Source organism: Panthera tigris, chromosome B4 (assembly GCF_018350195.1).
Source record: "Panthera tigris isolate Pti1 chromosome B4, P.tigris_Pti1_mat1.1, whole genome shotgun sequence".
NCBI classification, from domain to species: Eukaryota; Metazoa; Chordata; class Mammalia; order Carnivora; family Felidae; genus Panthera; species Panthera tigris.
This window is the reverse complement of record NC_056666.1, coordinates 25,572,831-25,592,946: the sequence shown is the minus strand read 5'-3', so window position 1 is coordinate 25,592,946 and position 20,116 is coordinate 25,572,831. Positions and strand designations below refer to the sequence as shown.

Sequence of the window (20,116 nt, the reverse complement as noted above, 5' to 3'; positions counted from 1 at the left end):
CAGAAATCAAGAGTTGGACACTTAATTGACCGAGCCATCCAGGCACCCTGGGCTTCAACTTTCTATTAAGTGGTTAAGGAAGGTCTCTGTGTAATGGTCATATTTGAGCAAAAAACTGAAAAGCAGCCTTGTGGGGAATGAGAATTCCAAGGAGTGAAACAAGCACGTGCAAAGGCCCTGAGACAGGACCCTGACGCATCCAAGGGTGAGTAAGGAGACCAATGAACACGGGATGGATAGGACTTGAGGTTGGCAGCATAACAGAATGGTAGTGGAGAGGAAGGGGACAGAGGGGCTCTTCATTGTGTGTAAGATTTGAAATCCTTGAAGAGTTCTGAGCAATGACATGACCTGACACATTTTTAAGGATCACTCTGGCTGGTCTGTTGAGAAGGGACTGCAAGGGAGCAAGGGCAGAGACAGGGAGCTATGTGGGAACCCAGGCAAGAAATGATTGTGGCTGGAAACAAAATATTATCAGCGGAGGTAATCATACGATATGAGATTTGGGATACATTCTGCAGATAAGACAGGATTTTGAGACAAGTTGGAGAATCAAGGATGAGACCATTTTTGGACTTAGTAACTGCAAGGGTGGAGTCACCAGTTCCTGAGATGGGGGAGACTGTGGAGTAGAGGTTTGGGGTGGGGGGAAATCAAGGGTCCTCTGTGGGGTATGCTGAGTTTATGATACTCAAATAGAATTGTTCAATAGGCAACTGGATAGGCAGTTTTGAGTTGCAGCTGTTGATTCAGAAGTTGTCAAAGTTAGGTAAGATTTAAAGCCATGAAGCTGGATGAGATCACCAGGGAGCGGATGTAGGCTTGGACAAGAGAAGAACCATAAATGAAATAGAAGGATATCCAGGGATGTGATTTTTCTAGGAGCCAATAAAAGAGAAGTTGTAGGAAGGGAAGGAGTGCTCAAATAAGGTGAGGGAAGAGAATCAACCTTTGATATAGCGATGTGGGAGGTACCCGCAACCTTGATGAACAGTTGGTAGATGGTTGAGTTGAACAGCATTTGACAAAATTCAACACCCTCTCATGATAAAAACTTAAGAAAGGAATTTCCTCAACTTGTTCAAGGGCATCTACTAAAACCCAACAGCTAACAGCATGCTTAATGGTGAAAGACTGAGAATTTTCTCCCTAAGATCAGAAACTAACAAGGATGTGCATTCTGGTCTCTTCATTTACCATAGTACTGGAGGTGGAAGCCAGAGCGGTTAGGCGAGGGAAAAAAATAAAAGTCCTCCAGATTGGCAAGGAAGTAGTGAAACCATCTCTATTTGAAGAATACTTTATCGTGTATGTAGAAGATCCTTTTTCTGCATCAATTGATATGATCATGTGGCTTTTTTCCTCATTCTAGTAACGTGACGTATAACACTGATTGACTTTTATATGTTGACCCCAACCTTACATTGCCAATACAAGACCCACTTGCTCGTGAGATATAATCCTTCATATATGCTGCTGCATTTGGGTTGCTAGTATTTTGAGGAATAGGGATATTGGTCTATAGACTTTCTTTTTCTAGTGACTTCTTTGACTTTGGTATCAGGATAATACTGGCCTCATGTAATGGAGTGGGAAGTGTTCCCTACACTTTTTTAAAGTGTTCGTAAATTTGTTTCATTGTGTCACTTATTCTCTAAACATGTGCTAGAATTCATCTGTGAAGCCATCTGGTCCTGGGCTTTTCGTTTTGCAAAGTTTTTGATTACTATTTAAGTCTCTTTGCTCCTTAAAGGTTTATTCAGATTTTCTATTTCTTTTTTCAGTTTGAGTAATAAATCACTAGTAATTTCTCTATTTCATCTAGAGTATCCAATTTGTTGGCATACAGCTATTGATAGTATTCCCTTAAAATCTTTTTATTTCCTCTTGGTAACAATGTCCCCTCTTTCATTCCTAAAGTTAATAATTTGTGTCTTCTCTTTTTTTATTGATCTATGTATGTTAACGGTTTGTCAATTTTATTGTTTGATTTTCATTGATTTTCTCTATTCTAAATGATATTAAAGTGTAATTTATTTCTTCACTAAGAAATGCTAGTTTATTCTAAAATTTTAACATTTCCCTTCTAATCCTTTATATTATTCAGGCAACTGTGTACACACACACACACACAGAGAGAGAGAGAGAGAGAGGGAGAGAGAGAGAAAGAGAGAGACAGAGAGAGAGAGTGAGTGTGTGTGTGTGTGTGTGTGTGTGTGTGTGTGTGTGTGTGTGAGTCTAAGGAATTGGCTCACATGATTGTGGAGGCTTGGTAAGTCAAAATCTGTAGGTTAGGCCAGCAGGCTGGAGACCCAGAAATGAGTTGTAGTTTGAGTCCAAAGGCCTTCTGCTGGCAGAATTCCTTCTTCTTTAGGGGAGATTTTTTTTTCAACTGATTAGTTGAGGCCCACCCACATTATAGAAGGTAATGTGCTTCGTTTGAAGTTCACTGATCCAAAGGTTAATCTCATCCAAAAAAACACCTTCACAGAAACATCGGAATAATGCTGGCACAAATATCTATATGGGCAGTATTGCTCAACCAAGTTGACACATAAAATTAACCATAACATTCTCCTCCTCTATGTCTATGGTAATTATCACATTGAGGAAAAATTTACCCTTTGGAGATCTGTTATTTCCCATCAGTGTTTTTCTTACTAACAGAAGTAGTGTGAACAGTACAAGTCAACTAGACGGTTTGGGGACATTTTGGTCACTGTATCGTACAAATGACCATAGTACCCTGGTGTACATCAAATCCCAACAGATACCACAGCTTTCACATATACATTGAGTGCCACTAGTTTTAAAGAATATCCATGTACACAGGATGGGTCTATATCCATCCTCGGTGCATAGCACATTTATCCAGTTCTAGGAAAGCTCTGGAAAATAGTCAAGGGAGTTTCCAGAAATTTAGACTTCTCAGGAGGACTTTTCCAAGGACAATTAAGAAAAATTTCTGAGACTCTGGCTTATTTTAGAACTTCACCCTTGCACCTCATCCTCCTTCACACTCTATCTCCTGAGTCTACAGAAGGAGAGGAAAAACAGAAGTGATTTACCCTGTAGACACAATACCCTCGGACCAAAAATGGGGCTACCCAGGGCCTGCTTGTAGATTCATGACAGCTATTGATCTAAATCAGGCCAGTAGCTCAGTGAATACATCTGATTATATTCACTTTCTCTGAAGTGCATAAAATCAAGCACGTTATAACATATATAAGTAGCCCTTAACCTCAAGACCATTACATTTTTGACATTCTGTGTCAAAAAATGATCTAATTTGACTCTTTCAAAAGAAGTAACATTATAATACCCCAAGAATTGAATGTCTGTTTGTATAAGAATTATATTGTAAAACCATACTTAATCAGCTGTCAGTGATCCAAATGTACACTGTGTGGGATGATTCTTACTGATGTGTAACATGCTGCATTTCTTAGAGGTCTGCTTATCAATAAAAGAGATTTAGCTGTTATTATTGGAAGGAAGGAAAAAGCTCACTGAGCAGGCAGTGTAAGTTGTGTTAATTGCATAAAATTTTATGGCAGTAACATGAAGATAAGTTGATAGTATGCTGTAAATATGAAGTGTAAAACCTGGACCTTTTAAAGTTGAATCCCTGTGAGTCAAGGGCTGCCTGTATATAAAGATTGTCAAACCATTTATATTTATATAAATATATGAATAATTAGGAGTAATTAATTTCGTCTCACAAGCTCTTGAAAATTTCGTTTAGCTTTGGTGGATGGTGTGGAAGTGTGTGTGTGTGTGTGTGTGTGTGTGTGTGTGTGTGTGTGTGTGTTGGCTTCTATACAGCCATTGTTTCTCAAGAGTACAATAGTCAGCTTTGAAGATTCTCTCCTTTTTCCTAATGTAGTACAGAATACTTTATATGAAGAATATTTTTTTACATTGGTAAGAATTACAGAATGTTTTTACTCTGGTTAATTCATTATAGACATCGTGTTATAATCCATGCATCCTTATCATGCGTCTGTCTTCAAACATAATTTCTTGCAAATGGTTTCCTGAAAAATCATCAGTTTCTCCACTTCTGGCCTTACTGGAGTACTTCATGCATTCTTTTAAAACCAAATCAGTTTGGGGACTTCTGTAAGTTAAGACTGTTCTTTCTATTTAAAATAACTGAAGCATTTACCATAAAGTTCAATATAAACACAACTGTACGTTTGCTGTTCTTTTAAATGTTATTATTTACCTATCTCTACTTCTGTGTGTGTGTTTTTTTTCCTAATCCTATTTCTTATTTCTATGTGTAAGCACCATTGATTCTCAACCAGTTACACTGCCTATTTTATAAACCTAGTAAAAATTCCCATTTGCTCCATTATTAAGACATTTTATTAAAGAATGTTTTGTAGGTAAGTACAGTTATGTCTAAATATACTGCCTTAATATTCTTCCAAAAAGTAAAATTTATACAAAGAGAACATTTAGAAGCATTCTTTTAAAAATGGTACAGGTTCTTTCTTGAACAAGAACTCTGCATAATCTCAACATGTCTGGAATACTACTTGGAAATATTTTCTCTGACAGAAAGAAACCATTCCTGCTTGGAGAATTTTAGGTTGCATAGACTCAACTTAAAAAAATATATTAAAATTTAAAATCAATTTCTCCTCTTTTTAGGACTATATTTTTATATTTAATTTTATGTGTGCATACTGTATTTTCTCATAATTTTGAAAGCATGTAAAATAAGTAAAAACTCATTTCTTTATTAGCTGGCTGGCAGAAAATTAAATTCTCATATGGTTTCTCTTTTTTTGTGGTAATACTATGCTATGCTTTAAAAAGAAGTTGTCAGTGGTATCAGGAAAACTTTTTAAGACCGAAGTAGTTTTTTTTTTTTTCTTGGAAATTGCAAACTGGTATCTTATATTAGCTTCCATGATTTCACTAGGTACTTTGAGTTTCTATTTTTTATTTTTAGCTTGAGATGAGCTGAATTATTCAAGGGTGTTTATGGCATTTGAACATTAAGTTTTATTGAGAGCAACTTTAAACGTGTAACATTCCAGAGGTGAATTTTGTATTTGCTCAAAGGCCTTGTTCCACTTTCTATACAAAATTAGCATACGTAAAGTTGGTTAATACAATCCATGGTCATGTTCATGTGTCTTGGATGATTTTTTCTTTTTCGGACATTGTTTTAGAAGATGAGTAGAAGAAGCTGCCTACCCCAGCTTTTCACATCTCAGTTACTTTTATAGTTTTATATTGGCGTTTATTTTCAACTTAAACCTCCTCTCAAGATTTTTATCTGTTTATTTGTTCGTTCCTAATTATCCTTAAGTGTCTTTGGGACAATTTGATGATTGGGATACTATGGAAGTATCATTTCAGTAATATTTTTGTCTCAGGATCATGTCCACATAGTTTTTACATGTCAGTTATGATTTCTATCATTATAGCAACATTGGCATTATATTAAAAATGTTTATTTTAATGGAAATTTTCAATGTTTTGTTAGCAGGAGCCTAACATTGTGTAATAGTTTCCAGCTGCATATTTTTATTAATGTCTATGTGAGGTTTTTTAATCTTCTTAAAAAGTTCATTTGCATTAAAATATTTTCTTCCTTGTAACTAAGGTACCTATTGAACTATTAAATATTAGCTTTGTCAAATTAATCCGGTGTTTTAAGATACAAAAAATGATTTTCATACAATGTGTTGTAGTTCTCCCAAGTTAAAAAAAAAACACATTTTCATGTATTTAAGGAGAGAAAAAGAATTGAAGTGTTTATTTTTATCTCCTTTTAAGAAACTAAGCAGTTTTCTTGACTCTGTTGATATCAAGTAAGTGTATTCCTTTAAAAATTAGGACCTTTAGACTGGAACCTTCCTCAAATCTCTAACTTTTGAGATTCCTCTGATCAATATTCCTATTTGATGATTCAAACAATTGCACCGAGATTCTTCTTTTCCCATTCTACAAACATCTGTAAAATTGAAACAAAGCGAAAGCTCATTTATTATTAAAAACATCGGGAATACATTAATATTTGATGTTATGAGACCAAATTGGTTATATCAAAGAAGTGTAACCAAAGATTGAAACTGTCCTATTTGAAAATTATACGTGGTAACATTATAGTATTTATTTTCTTTGAACCAGAAAGGCAGATCTCACTTGTTCACATGTGTGATTTCTGGGGCTGCTACAATTGGTGGTGAGTCACCTTGACTCTGTTGGAGGGCCTTTTGTGTTCATAGACGTTCATAAAATGCCATCTAAACTGTCTTAAAATTTTATGAAAAATAATTATTAAAATGAAATATTTACATTGTAAATTCACACCAAAGTTACTTATTTATGGGAACAAAGAATGCAAGAACAATTTATGATTTTTAAAACAGATTTCACATCAGTTGTATTAGTTTGGTTATAAGTTTTCAAAACTCTGCTTTTCTCTGTCTTGACCTTTGGTTCTGTCTTCTTGACCTTTGATCTTTAGTTCTCATCCTATATTATTTTTAAGAAATCCTTTTCCATTATTTTTACTTCTATTGCTTTTTTAATATTTTAATTTACTGGCTGTTTCTAGCTATTGTAAATATAAAAATGTCTATTACCACAATCATTTCAAAATACAGAAGACTAGACCCTATGTCTGAGACACAGTCAAAACGGATTTTGTATTTTAGGTTGGTATGGCACACAATACATCTGTCAGTAGTGGATTTCATTTGTTTGGTTGTTCATATATTATGAACTCTGTGTTTTGTGGGCTTTTTTTTGTTCAAATTTTAAAATTTTGTGACATAGAAAATTTGAAAAACAGAATAAAAATTGTCCACAGCCCTCTCACCCTAACACAACCATTGTCTGTTGTTATGCATTTTCTTCCACGTTGTTTTATCCATACCCACTTTTATATTAGTAAAAAAGTAAAGCTCTCGTAGTATGAATGTTGTATTCTGCTCAGTTTTTTCCACTTATTATTATATCAAATGTATTTTATGGTGCTCTAAATTTTTAGAATTGTAATTTTAATGACGTCAACCTCATTTCTTTGCAAAAATGTGTAATAAACCATTCCCATACTTATGTATATGTTGGATACTTCAAGCCTTTTTTTTTTTTTAATTTTGTTACTGTTGGAAATACCAGTAACATATGAAATCATAGAATTGATAGGTATAATACTTATCTATAACATGAAGCTTATTTTAATAGCAAATGATTCTTAATTTACATATGTAAGCATTAAATTTTATACTCTTTGAGTGAATGGTGTTATATAAATGTAGTGAAATGGCTTTGCCAATGACCAAGTCACAACTGCCTGAGTTTATTTTATTTATTTATTTATTTATGTATTTATTTTTTTATTATTATTATTATTTTTTTACTTAAAAGAAGTGTCAGTGTTGAATTAGAGAACTTGCTAAAAATCTTAGTTTCTGGTCATGAGCCTGTGTTGCAAAACCCCTTAAATTACAAGTATTTGGGAATATTCCTGTGTCTCTTGGTAGACTGGGAGCTTTTGGAGGGCAGTGACACTGTTGTGTATATTTTTATATTTTACACATCATGTTGAATACAGAGACGTATCCAAAATGTATTGTTATATTTGGAAAAAATGTCTCTAACAGAAAAGAGCTTACGATTTTTAAACCCTAGAATACGCTACTGCTCCTTTATCTTTTCTTATTTACTTATTTCATAAAGTAACAGAAGGCTCATCATTTTTTCTACCGTACATCTGTGTATTTAGAGTAACTTTTCAGACTTGCTGTTTTCATCATTTAATATTTGAACCAGTCTTGGTGATCTTTTTTTTTTTCAGATTTTTATTTAAATTCTGGTTGGTTAACATACAGTATAATGTTAGTTTCACTTGTAGGATTTAGTGATTCATCAGTTACTTGCAAACAACACCTGGTGCTCATCACCACACATGCCCTCCTTAATACTCCTCACCCATTTAACCCATCCCCCCCACCACCTCCCCTCCACCAACCGTCAGTTCTCTATAGTTAAGAGACTGTTTTATGGTTTGCCTCTCTCTTTTTTTCCCCCCTATGGTCATCTGTTTCATTTCTTTAAATTCCACATATGAGTGAAATCATATGGTGTTTGTCTTTCCCTGACGTATTAAACTAAAAGAAGAGCCACTTAAATCCATGGAGTACTTTGCCTACCTCATTGGGTTGCTGTGAGAATTAAATGGATTAATCCACATAAAGGCTTCAAGGGTGTCTTATCTAGTAAGTTCTCAATACATATCAACTACCACCATCATGACTTCTGTTGCTTTGGTATTGATATTATCAATAAGAGAATTCTGTAAACTCAGACCAAGAATTAATTACCTTTTTATTTTTTTTATTGTTTTCATCGTGACATAATAAGCCATCTGGTACTTCAGTACAAAGAATGTATCAACATAAAGTAGTGAAAGGATTGTTCAGTAAGTATTTTTGGGACCATTGGTTAATTACTTAGAAAAATATAAAGTTACAGCCTCACCTCACAAGCTTGATCTCATGATTACAGCTGAGTAATTCCAGATGGGATAAAAAAAAATTAAGTGTAAAGCCATGCAGCCCATTTTTTTTTAACTTAAGAAAATATAGGTGAATATTTATCAGACCCAAGGAATAGGAAAGTCCTAAAAACAGTGGGAGAAGTCACAAAAAGAAATGCACAGACTCAAATACATCAACATTTTACATTTCTTCAAAATGGAATGTTGAAAATCTTAAGTGGTTGCATCAAATTAGGGCCAAGGACTGTGACCTTAGAAGACATATGTACATGTATGTATTTATGAAGACCCCAATAAGAAAGTGATCAAAATGTGTTAACAATTTAAAGAAGAAATAAGGTGTGCAGCTGGGTGATAAACGTGAAAGAACGGTCAACTCCAATAACAGACAAGATGAAATCATACACAGTTTTTCACTTGTCAAATCACTGAAGATTTCAAAGCGAATTAGAAGTCCCTTCATGAGAGACTGGTAGTATGGGTAATTGTATTTGCTGCTGGTGGAAACGTACATTGTCCTTCACTGATCTGAGAAGCATGTGGACAAGATCTATCTAGCTTCTGGCAACTTACCCTAATGGAATAATCCACAAGATGGAATAAAGGGAATGTTCAGGGATGTTTATTGCGATCTTCTTGAAATAAGGAGCAAAAAACTAGCAATTTAACTGTTTCCTTTTATAGTAAAAAAGACTTTAAACAAAGCCTCGCAATTATATGATAAGCTAACAAGTCACTGTAAATAATTTCTACTGGAAAATATTAGATAAGAAGTGTCTCCTTGCGATTAGTGGGCTGACCCGCAGCTGCAGTTTTACTATAAAGTCACTTTCCTATTGTAGTAAAGTAGACGTGTCGTTCCTTTAAAACACACAAATCTCTAACAGCTGTGGGTAAGCTTGCTGGAAAAAGCCTGTCCATAAAAATGTTGAGCCAATTATAAATTACAAAAATGTGAAATATAAGGAAAAATATATTTTGTGTAAAACTGTGCCCTTACTCCAGAGTCCTTGTTACTGTTCCGTTTCCTTTCCTTCCTTAAAGCCAGTTCTTGCTAAGATTTGTGCGTTGACAGTGAACTGGAATTAAATAGGTCCTAGGTTTTTCAGTTACCTGAAAGAATGCTTTGCTTACTTTCAGTTCAAGTCTACATTTTTAAATCTTCCTTTTAATTAGAGAACCACACAAAAGCTGAAGGTAAGAAATTGCCTCTTCGTGACACAGAGTTAACTCTCCTTTAAGCTTAGACTTAGCCCAGGTGTGCTGACACATCGCTCACTGTGTTACCCAGGTTTGAAAATTACCGTCTCTGCACTGCCTTGAACGGCACACTGAATGAGCTATGACCCCAGACTACTCACGGGGGATAGATTCTTGGAAAATAGCCTGTTTTGTTCTTTTGGTCTGAGAAACCATCACAAGCAATTACTCTGAATTTTGTACCTTTTGTCATATCCTCTGTTCCAGCTGTTTTTTACTGGTTGCTCTGGGTTGGGAATTTTTATTTTATTCTGTGTATTTATATGTGTGGATATATAACATATATAATAAAAAAAAATATACACACACACACTGTGTGATATAAATATGGAACATAAACAGGTATCTGCCTCAGGAGAGTACATGATCGTGTTAAGAAGACAGAAGAGAAGGATGCTCTTTAAATTTAAATATTGTACCAGAAATAACATATATCCCTAGAGAGATTATCTGGGGGCAGGAAAAAGTGAAAGGATAGTGCATGCTAAATTTTTTCTGCTGTGTTTCTTTAAAAAGCTTTACTACTTTAATAGGGTACTTTTAATATTTAACATCTTTAAATCTGGCTTTAATTTTAATAACTATTCTTTATATTTAAATGCTGTTCTTTTATAACAGCCAATTAAAAACTTGTTAATAAGACCCTTAACTTATTTTTCCCTTTCTTGCTAGTAGACCATGTACCGTGGGAACACAGGGAGATATATGTTTCTGCCTTCTAGGTACTTTCAGTTAGTGGGAGACATAATCAAGTACTAATCCATAGCCAGTATATGTAGGTATTTACCATATGCTTGGTACTGGGCCAAATGCTTTACTTACTTATTTTTTAAATGTTTGTTTATTTTTGAGAGAGAGCGAGCAGGGGAGGGGCAGAGAGACAGGGGTCAGAGGATTTAAAGCGGGGTCCACACTGACAGCAGAGAGCCTGATGTGGGGCTCGAACTCATGAACCAGATCATGACCTGAGTCGAAGTTGGACGCCTAACCGACTGAGCCACCCAGGCTCCCTTGGACCAAATGCTTTATATGAATTGCTTGTTTAATCCTTAACAACCCTGTAAGGTGGATACTGGTATACTCATTTTAAAGTTGAGGAATGAGCCTTCAGGTAAGTGTTTGAAAAAGTTGGCAAATCACACAGCTGTGTCAGAGCCTGTGGTGACCCAGACCTGGCCACCTGTGGTCCTCGATTTTTACCACTCAGGACTGCTGCTGCTGCTCTAATAGAATTGGCGTGACGACCTGACTGCCATTTTTCTTTTGTGAGTGTTTTGGGTCAAGACACTTAAGCTTCACAACCTGTGGGAATTCTAGTCGCTCGGTAGTTGCCACCTGGAAAACTGACGTGAATGAGGTCAGGACCGTGTCATGGTGCGCGGGCAAGTCCAGTGACGTCTGTGACGTCTGTGTGGCCAGGGAGTAAGGATGTAACGGGCCAGATGGTCTCCCAGGTTCCTTGCAGCACTGTGTCTTCGTATGCGGTATTTGGTCCTTATGTCTGCCTCTTAGAATTTTCTCTTGTGACAGTACCAAATGTGTCCTGCTTTCTTTGTTGAAATTTACATTAAGAGAATGAAACAGGAATGAAGTAGGGCTTTGCTATTGCCTTTTTAAATTACTTGAATTTAGAAAACTTGTATCAAGCACCCTACAATGAATGTCACCAAACTAACCCTATGGACCATGGTCCCCATCTCTGATGTCCCGAGAACCTCACACCAGAAATGTGATTACCTTCTCTCTTTTCCCCACCATCTCTTTACTGTTTATAATGAAAGTAAAAGCTTCAGTTAATTGTAAAAACTCAGTTAGGTAAACACTTTCACTGAAATGCAGGATTCAGCTAGAATTCGTGGCTCAGAAATTTTTTCAGGTTTTCACTCTTGGACTTCATTTGCTTTGGATGAAGCATTCATGTCCTACTTAGAGTCATTCCTGGGCCACAAGTTTGTTAGTGACTTGAGTAAAACCCTCCCTCCATGCAAGCAATAACCACGAAGAAGTTTCCCTTTCTACCTGCTTATCCTCTAATTGCCTTACATGAGACAACCATGGGAACCTGAAATTCGAACACTCTGAAACACCAGCATCAAAGAATTAGAATAGCTGATGTGTAATTTTTGTGCTCAACCCGGAGCCATCTTCTGGATTCCAGAGTGAGCCAGCAGTCACAGGTGACAGCAATGGGGGTGGGGGTGGGTTGGGATGGCATAACTAATTTCTGCAAATTGGTCTGAGAAGCATTGCGCTAAAGCCCTGGTGGGGGTTGTAAGGATCCCTCCCACTTCTGGGGTGACGTTGTGAGGACTCAGATGTAAGGGAACCTCTTGAGACCCTTTCCCCAATATCCTGAAAAGAGACACGATAATAAACAACTTTCTATGACCCTTTATATAGAAGTTTAAATCCTGCCTGTCTGTGTGCTTTTAGAATTGACACTTTTTCTTCATCCTGGGGCCCGGTTGGCTCATTTCCCCCTGTGCTTCCCTGGAATCTCATCCTTCTTTGAGAAATACCAATGTTTTATCACTTGTCCAATTTGCCTTTTTCTCTTTGCCTTGTGCCTTTGATATGAGAGCTTTGGAGTGATTAACTCTTGTCTCAAATCCTTTGTAAATCTTTCCCCTCAAATAATCCAAGTATCTCAAAATCAGAATGACTCGTGGTAGGCCACAGAAATATACTATCAGATGAAGTTGTATCTCCTGATTCTTAATAGCCTGGCTGGTTTTTTGTTAAACTGGGAACCCGTAAGGTGAGTGGTATATAACTCCATGGTTATTGATAATTGTTTTCAATACTGGCCTTTATTTTGAATCCTATTAATTTCTTAAATCCAGTGGTAATATTCTTTTTCATTATGGTTCCTAAAATTCAAACAAAATAGTTTTAACATTCTTGCATTTTATTATAAAATACCTCTATTTAAAAATTATTTTACTAATCAAATTTGATCAATATTTTTTCAAGAGAAAAAAATATCATTTTCTAAGAGAATGTATTTCTTTACATTTAAAAATGTACTTTTTAATTTTAAAAATGTGCATTTTGCTTTGTACTATGGAGCTGATACATATATACATATATATGGATATATGTGTGTACATATGTGTGTATATATATGTGTATGTATACATATATATGTATATATATAAATACATATACAACTATATATATTTATAAAACGTTTCAATAAGCAGAACAGTTTTCTCTTCCTCAAAGTCTGGATTTTGAGAGTTGGTTAGGTCAAGAACTGATTGCATTTCTTGCCGAATTCATACTGTTTATATGGATGCAATCATACTGTGTATGATAAACATCACTATTCTAGAAAGGAAGTAAAACCTGAGTGATGCAACAACATGAAGGGCAAGCAGAATGAAATGGGGATTGACTGAGAAAAAGAACTTTTGCCTCAGCTTTTGGAGCTCTTGGTGTGAAAAATGGTAGCAGTGAGCTGGAGAGGTCTCCTGAAGCAGACATCAAATTTACTGAAGTACTTCTAAACTGATTTTAGCAAAAGATCATGTGATCTATTGATGGGAGTACACAGTCGAGACTATGAATCTTATTTCCAAATTTCAGTAGGCTTCAAATTATAAAAACATAGACATTCCATAGAAGAAAAAGGACCTGGACTTGGTCATTTACTCCCCCTCCACTGGAGTCTCATAAATTTAAAGAACTTGCTCTTTGTGACTGGCTCGTTCCGTCAGCCTGATCCATGTATAGGCATGTCTGACACTGAGCTGTCCCTAATTTAGTTTTCTTTTTATTCAACAATAGATGCTTGTCTGTGCAACAGGTATGTTGTTAGGTTATGCTTACAATACAAAACAAAATATTCTAGTGTTTATGAATGAACGAAGTCATCATTTATATTTGACATTTTTATAGGGCTTTTAGCTTTTTGCTTATCAAATGTGTTCATCAGTTAATCCATGATAAATTATGATTTTCAACTTACTTTGCTTTGTATGTATTTTACTCATTGATTTCTGGAAAGAACTCTTCATGGTTTGGAACTGAATAAAATTTATAAAACTACAGAGATAAATGTTAGACGATTCTCTTATAAATTGTTTTAATGAAATTGTGAAGTATCTTTGTTTTTTTCTGTTACAAAATATACTTGTAACAGCGTTATGGTTCATAAAATCCAGCCAGATTTGAGGGTTTTTTAATTTTTGTCTTTTTGAGGTTTCTTTCTTTAGTTCTTATTACTAAAAAAATATATATATGTATATATATTTTTGCAGCTGGTTTTAGGAGAAGTTTCCGTCTTAGTAGAAAAGATAAGAAAACAAATAAGTCCATGTATGAATGCAAGAAGAGTGACCAGTACGATACAGCTGATGTGCCTACATATGAGGAAGTGACACCCTATCGGCGGCAAACTAATGAAAAATACAGACTTGTTGTCTTGGTTGGTAAGTGTGTCTTTTGTATTAATTCTGATGAAATAAGTGAGGTGGTAAGAATTTAACATCCAAGGGCCTTATGCTTGAAGATGTCAAGCCACAAATCTCATTTTGAACACCTTTTGTTTGGTCTCTAAAATGACATTTCAGTCTTTTGTACTCCTGTGACATTCGTGAGACTTAAGATGTCTATGAAGAATGGCACTGGCATTTTAGTGGGACCTCTGTAAGGGGGGATAGAAAACACATCGCAATATAGTAAAGTAAATCAGTGTAACTAAATAATGGAAACCAATATTTGTTAATGTAACACGGTGTCTTTCACATCATTTTGAGGCAGTAGCCATGGTGGAACTTCTTATGGCGCTTAGGCCTTCAGTGAAATAAACTATTTCAGCAGAGCTCTGGAGTATTTAAAGCTGGAGAGTCAGTTCATGAAACTGCTTAAAGCAATTAATAAATATATGTGGTGATTTCCATAAACGTTGGCTGGTTTGACTCATAGTCACGTTCTAGTGTCTGTCTTATCCACCCTTCATAGCCACGCGTGCAGTCGTGACCTCCGTGTTACTCCACGCACCTCATTCTGGTTGCCATTTCTTTAAAAATTTGGTGACAGGTAATTAAGCTCCAGTGATCAAAACCAATGATTTGGGGGGGGGGGGTGGTGTGGATAAGAATAAAGGAGCCTGGTATCTGTTGGTAATTATTCCTTCATAAACTGAAGATGATCATGATAGGGATGAGAATAAATGGAAAAGCTAAAGAGTCACCCCTTGTATTGACACAGAGTCCTCTGAGAGGTTACAGCACATACTCTTGACGGTGGTGATGAGTGGGAAATGATGCAGTTTCTCACACCTGATGGCACTGGAAGAGATAGTCACATCATTTGCATGATTTAGAAACACTCACATACTGCAGTTTCCCTTATTAACAGTGTCCCCTTCTTCTAATCAATGGATATGAAAGCACCCCCCAAGCCCCACCTGGAGGAACATTCTACATCTGTTTTTATGTTTACTGTAGAGCCTGCAGTACCCCAGCTTCCAGTCCCTATAGAGTTGGGCTAAGGGGACTATAAGTGTTCCCCAGTTCTAAACCCTTTTGTGCCTCATGGGGGCTACTTGGACTCCCTGCTCCTTTTCTACCCCTGTGTCCCTCCCAGCACCCATCTTAGCAGCATCTCTTCCATCCCTGTTGCATCTTCTGCTCTTCAGCCAAGGTCTGCTGCTTATCTGATGAGAGATACCTTGTGATAAAAAGGCAAAGATAGCATAACTTCCTGTTTCTCCTTAAATCTGAGGACTCTCTGTAGCCAAGGAGTTAGTGTTACATCTGTGCTACTTTTGGTTTCCCCGGGGGATCAAATTGAAAGAGGAAAGCAGAATAGACTTTGATCTCTTTTTCTTTCCTGTAGGTGCTAACCTCCGGGGTGAGGAAGGAAAGATAGATGAAGATAAACTATGGGTCTGAATAGTAATGCAGGGAAGAATAAAAGTAAATCATAGTCACAAGCAACTAAAGATGCTTGATGGTTATGGAAAATAAATACTCCCTAGAATCTTCCAAAGGAAAAGAGGTTAGGGGGATGTCGGCCTCATGCATGTTAGAAGTAGCCATGCACTTTTGTTAAATGGCGCTATATACAGATGTCACAACCCTCTCTATAGTTCTTAAAGGAGGTTTCTAGTATCTTTTTGTGGATGCCTTGAATTGTTTTATGTAGATAATCTTGTTATCTGTGACCAGAGACAATTTTATTTCTTTGTTGTAGGTATTTTCATCTTTATTCGTGTTGTATTCTCTCTTTACTTTAGACTCTCCAGTATGATGATGAATGGGAGTAGTGAGACCATCTTTGCTTTGTTGTCAGTCTTAGGAAGAAAGTACTCAATCTTTCACCATGAAGTATGATATTAGCTGTAGGTTTTTTTATAGATGCCCTTTACCAGGTTAAGAAAATTCCCATCTATTGTTAGTTTGCTGAGAGTATTTATCATGAATTGATGTTGAATTTTGTAAAATGGATTTTTTTCTGCATCTGTTGAGATGATTATATGGTTTTTCTTATTTGATCTGTTGAAATGGTGAACTGCATTGATTAGTTTTTGTGTGTTGAATGAGCTTTGCATGATGTATTAGCCTTTTGCACAGTACTAGGTTCAATTTGCTGGTCTGTAGTTTTCTTAAATTTGTTTTCATCTGCTTTTTGTATTAAGATAATGCCACATTTATAAAATGTGTTGGGGAGTGTTTTCTCCTCTTTACTTTTCCAGGAGAGCTTGTATAGAATTACTGTTATTTTCCTTTAAAATGTTTATGGATATGGTCCATGTCATCTGGTGTTCTGTGTGCACTTAAAAAGAATGTGGATTCTGCCATTGTTGGACAGAGTGATCAATACATGTTATTTAAGTCAAGTTGGTTGATAGTATTATTCAGGTCTTTTATATCCTTACTGATTTTTTGTCTACTTGTTCTGTTAGTTGTTGGGAAAGGAGTGTTAAATTCTCTTTAATTGTAGATTTGTCTATTTCTCTTCACATCAGTCAGCTTGTACTTAAGATATTTAGAAGCTCTGTTGTCAAGTGTACACACATTTAGGAGTGTTATGTTTTCTTAATGATTTGGCCTTTTTATTATGTAATTTCTTGAAGTCTGCCTTGTATGATATGTAATAGCCACTCAAGTTGTCCTTTGCTTATTGCTTGCATAGTGTATCTTTCCCCATCCTTTTATTTTAACCCATCTGTGTGTTTATTATTAAAGTGGATTTGTTGGTTTGTTTTTTATAGATAGCATAGTCTTGGGTGTTGCTGTAGTTATCCAGTCTCATAATCTATATCTTTAATTGGTATGTTTGGACCATTTATATTTAATATAAACTATTGATATGGTTCAGTGCAGCGCTGTTGTTTTCATTTTAGGTCTATTTGTTTTCTGTTTATCCCTTTGTATTTTGTTTATTTCTCTGTTCCCCTTTTCTGACTTCTTTTGGGTTTTTTGACTTATTTGATTTTAATATATCTGATGACTTTTTTGCTTTATTTCTGTGTGTAATTATTCTCTAGTTACTTTTGAGGTGTTTTTTTTTTATCTTTGATTTTAAGCAGTTGGATTATGATGTATCTATATGTGCTTTATTTTTAGTTTAATGTGCCTGAGTTTACCAAACATCTGAAATCTATAAATTTATGACTTTGACAAAATTTTGGCCATTATTTTTTCAAAGACTTTTTTTTCTTTTTGTCCTAACCTCTTTCCCCTCTACTTCTGGGACTGTGATAGGACATGTGTTGGACCCTTTAGTATTATCTCACAGTTTCCTGATGCTGTAATTATTATTATTTTTTTTAGTGTTTCTGTTTTTCAGATATGACCATTTCTTTTGATTAGTCTTCAAAATCTCTGGCTCTATCCTTATTATCACTGTTTTGCTATTTAGCCCACTGACCAAATAAATTTCTTTCAGACACTGTGATTTTTTTTTTTTTTCAATTGTGAAATTACCAATTCTTTTTCATAGCTTTTGCTTATCTGGTAAGAACTTTATTTTTACATTCATTTCAAGTGTGTTTACTTTAGACTCATGATGGTTACTTAAGATAGCATCTTTATTGTTTTGGATAATTCCGGCGTCAGGCTCATCTTGTGGTTGGCATCTGTAAATTGTTTTTGTTTTTGTTTTGTTTTGTTTTTGCAAATCATCATCTTTGTGCATCAAATTACTTTTGTTCTGTATCCTGGACATTTTTAACATGATTTTGTATAGACTTTGGATCTTATTATATCCCTCTGGAAAATGTTAAATTTTTTAGCAGGCTATCAGCCTGGTTAGGCTTAGTCTGTTTGCCTCAGTTCAGTTTTCAAGTCTTTGTTATGCTGCTTTGGGTCTGTTCCTTGCATGTGACACTTGTGTTAGCCAGACACTTACGCAACGGTTTAGATCTTAGTTGTGCTGCTTTGGGTTCATCTCACTCATGCACAGCTTAAGGAGGGGTAAGCCCACAACTTTTGTGGGGTCTTAGCTATTCAGTCCACTGCCCCTTGGACAGCTCTGAGATGGAGACTCATCCTCTGGACAAAGTCCAAGAACAGATGGAAAAATAAAAAGGGAAACTTTTCCCCTTGGGGTGGGGGGGGAGGGGTCACCTCTCCAGATTTGATATCCTTCTACATTCTTCCTGCTTTTGTTTGCTTTTCAGTCTTCAGGTTGTTGCTTTTTTGTGTGCTGTCCAGGGGTTTTAATTGTGATCAGTGCAAGAGATAGCTTGTAGAATGCTTACCTCACCAGAGTGGAGCTTGAACTCTCCAAGCTGTAAACTGTCACAGATGCAATTTGCCTCTCCTCACCGGCATGCCTTGATCAGCCTCCTCAGAATTGAGTGATACTACTCTAACTTTCAAGTCTCCTCCTCAAAGTTTTAAACGGTAAACGGTTATCAGGACAGAATACCACAGCACCATCTGGACTACCTTTTGCTAAAGTTATTCTCCCGGAAATATGTTATCACAACATTCCACTGTCCGCTCCAAGTCACAGAATGATCTAAGGTATTTTGGCTGCTGCTTTACATAAATGCTAGTTGTCTAGGTCTACAATCATTGAACTAAAATTCATCTGGCCGAAATCTTCAGTGGAGAGGTTAGTTTAATGGTATGCAGTTAAGTTGCCCTAAATCCCCTTTGCCCATTGATCTTTGGGTTCCTGGCACCTGATTCTGAATTCCGTGTGGACTCTGTCCTGTGGGCCTCATGCCTTACTTCCTGACAGACAAACTGCTTGCTCTTCTCACTGCATTTTTACATTCCCAGCAGGATCCTATAGTCCTTTTTTTTTTTTTTTTTTAAGCCCTATGATGTCACTCATGCTGCAGTGACTGTTCTTTCTCTGTCTCTTGCTTGGAATTCCTTAAGTTTCTGAGGCTTGGTTCTCAGAGGAGATGTCCCCTTTATCTCCCAACAGGAGGCTTGCCCTCAAGATAGTCCTAAACTTGAGATGCGAAATGTTGACACTTCCAAGTGGTACAGCCAGTGAAGATTCACAGTTCCTTTGCTATGTGCTTCTCCCCTGCTCGTGTTTCTTTACTCTTTGGTGTTTTCCTGCCTTGAGTAAATAATTAATTGCATTACTTCAATGACAACTAAATATCCATTTTTACTACTTAGATTTCTCTACTACTAAAATCTAACTATAATGTTTCATTATCCTCTCCTGTTCCTAACTGCTTTCAAACAGTCCCAACTGAGTTTTTAAATTTTATCTTTTCTCAAGTGGGTCCTATCCTGTACAATAACAGTAACCAATATGTACTGTGTGCCAGGCATTGAGCTAAGGGCTATGCATGTATTATTTTATCCAGTCCTCACTATGACTATGAGGTAAATATTTGTATAATCCCCACAGAAGAAGAAACTGAAGCACAAAGAGGAGAAGTTACTTTGCCCAAGATCACACAGCTACTAAGTTGTAGAGCTGATTCATACCTAAATAATTCAAGACCAGAGCCTTCTGTAATGGGAGCCTAAGGGTACAAGAGCACCCAACTCCAGGGATCCCAAACAGACTAGATTCAGCCACTCACTAATGATGAAATCCAGAGGCAGAGAGACAAGTGGAGGTGAAACAAGAAAGGAATTTATTTCAGGGAGGCCAGCACTGGGAAGACAGTGAACTAACATCTCAAAGACTGTCTCCAAAGTGCTGAGAATACTTCTAGGTTTATGTAAGAAAAATGTGGGACACAGGTTGGTGGGTACATGCCAGTAGGCAGTAAAGATCAAGTTGATCATTATCTTGTTTTAAAGGTAGGTCAAAATGGAGGTAAAATCCTCTTTCAGATCCCCACTGTCAAAGCACCATTGCATTTCTATGGAGGGAAAAGGGACAGTAGTT

General features: G+C 36.2%; 1 protein-coding gene across 5 annotated transcripts in view; it reads left to right on the top strand.

Annotated features, from left to right (window-relative positions):
* Positions 1 to 20,116, top strand: part of MPP7 (membrane palmitoylated protein 7) — a 277,391-nt gene that overhangs the window by 206,589 nt on the left and 50,686 nt on the right. For all 5 annotated transcript variants that reach the window (XM_007092740.3, XM_042991295.1, XM_042991298.1 and 2 more), the window contains exon 12: positions 14,056 to 14,226. In XM_007092740.3, coding sequence (XP_007092802.1) covers positions 14,056 to 14,226 — 171 coding nt within the window. The remainder of the gene's footprint in view (positions 1 to 14,055; positions 14,227 to 20,116) is intronic.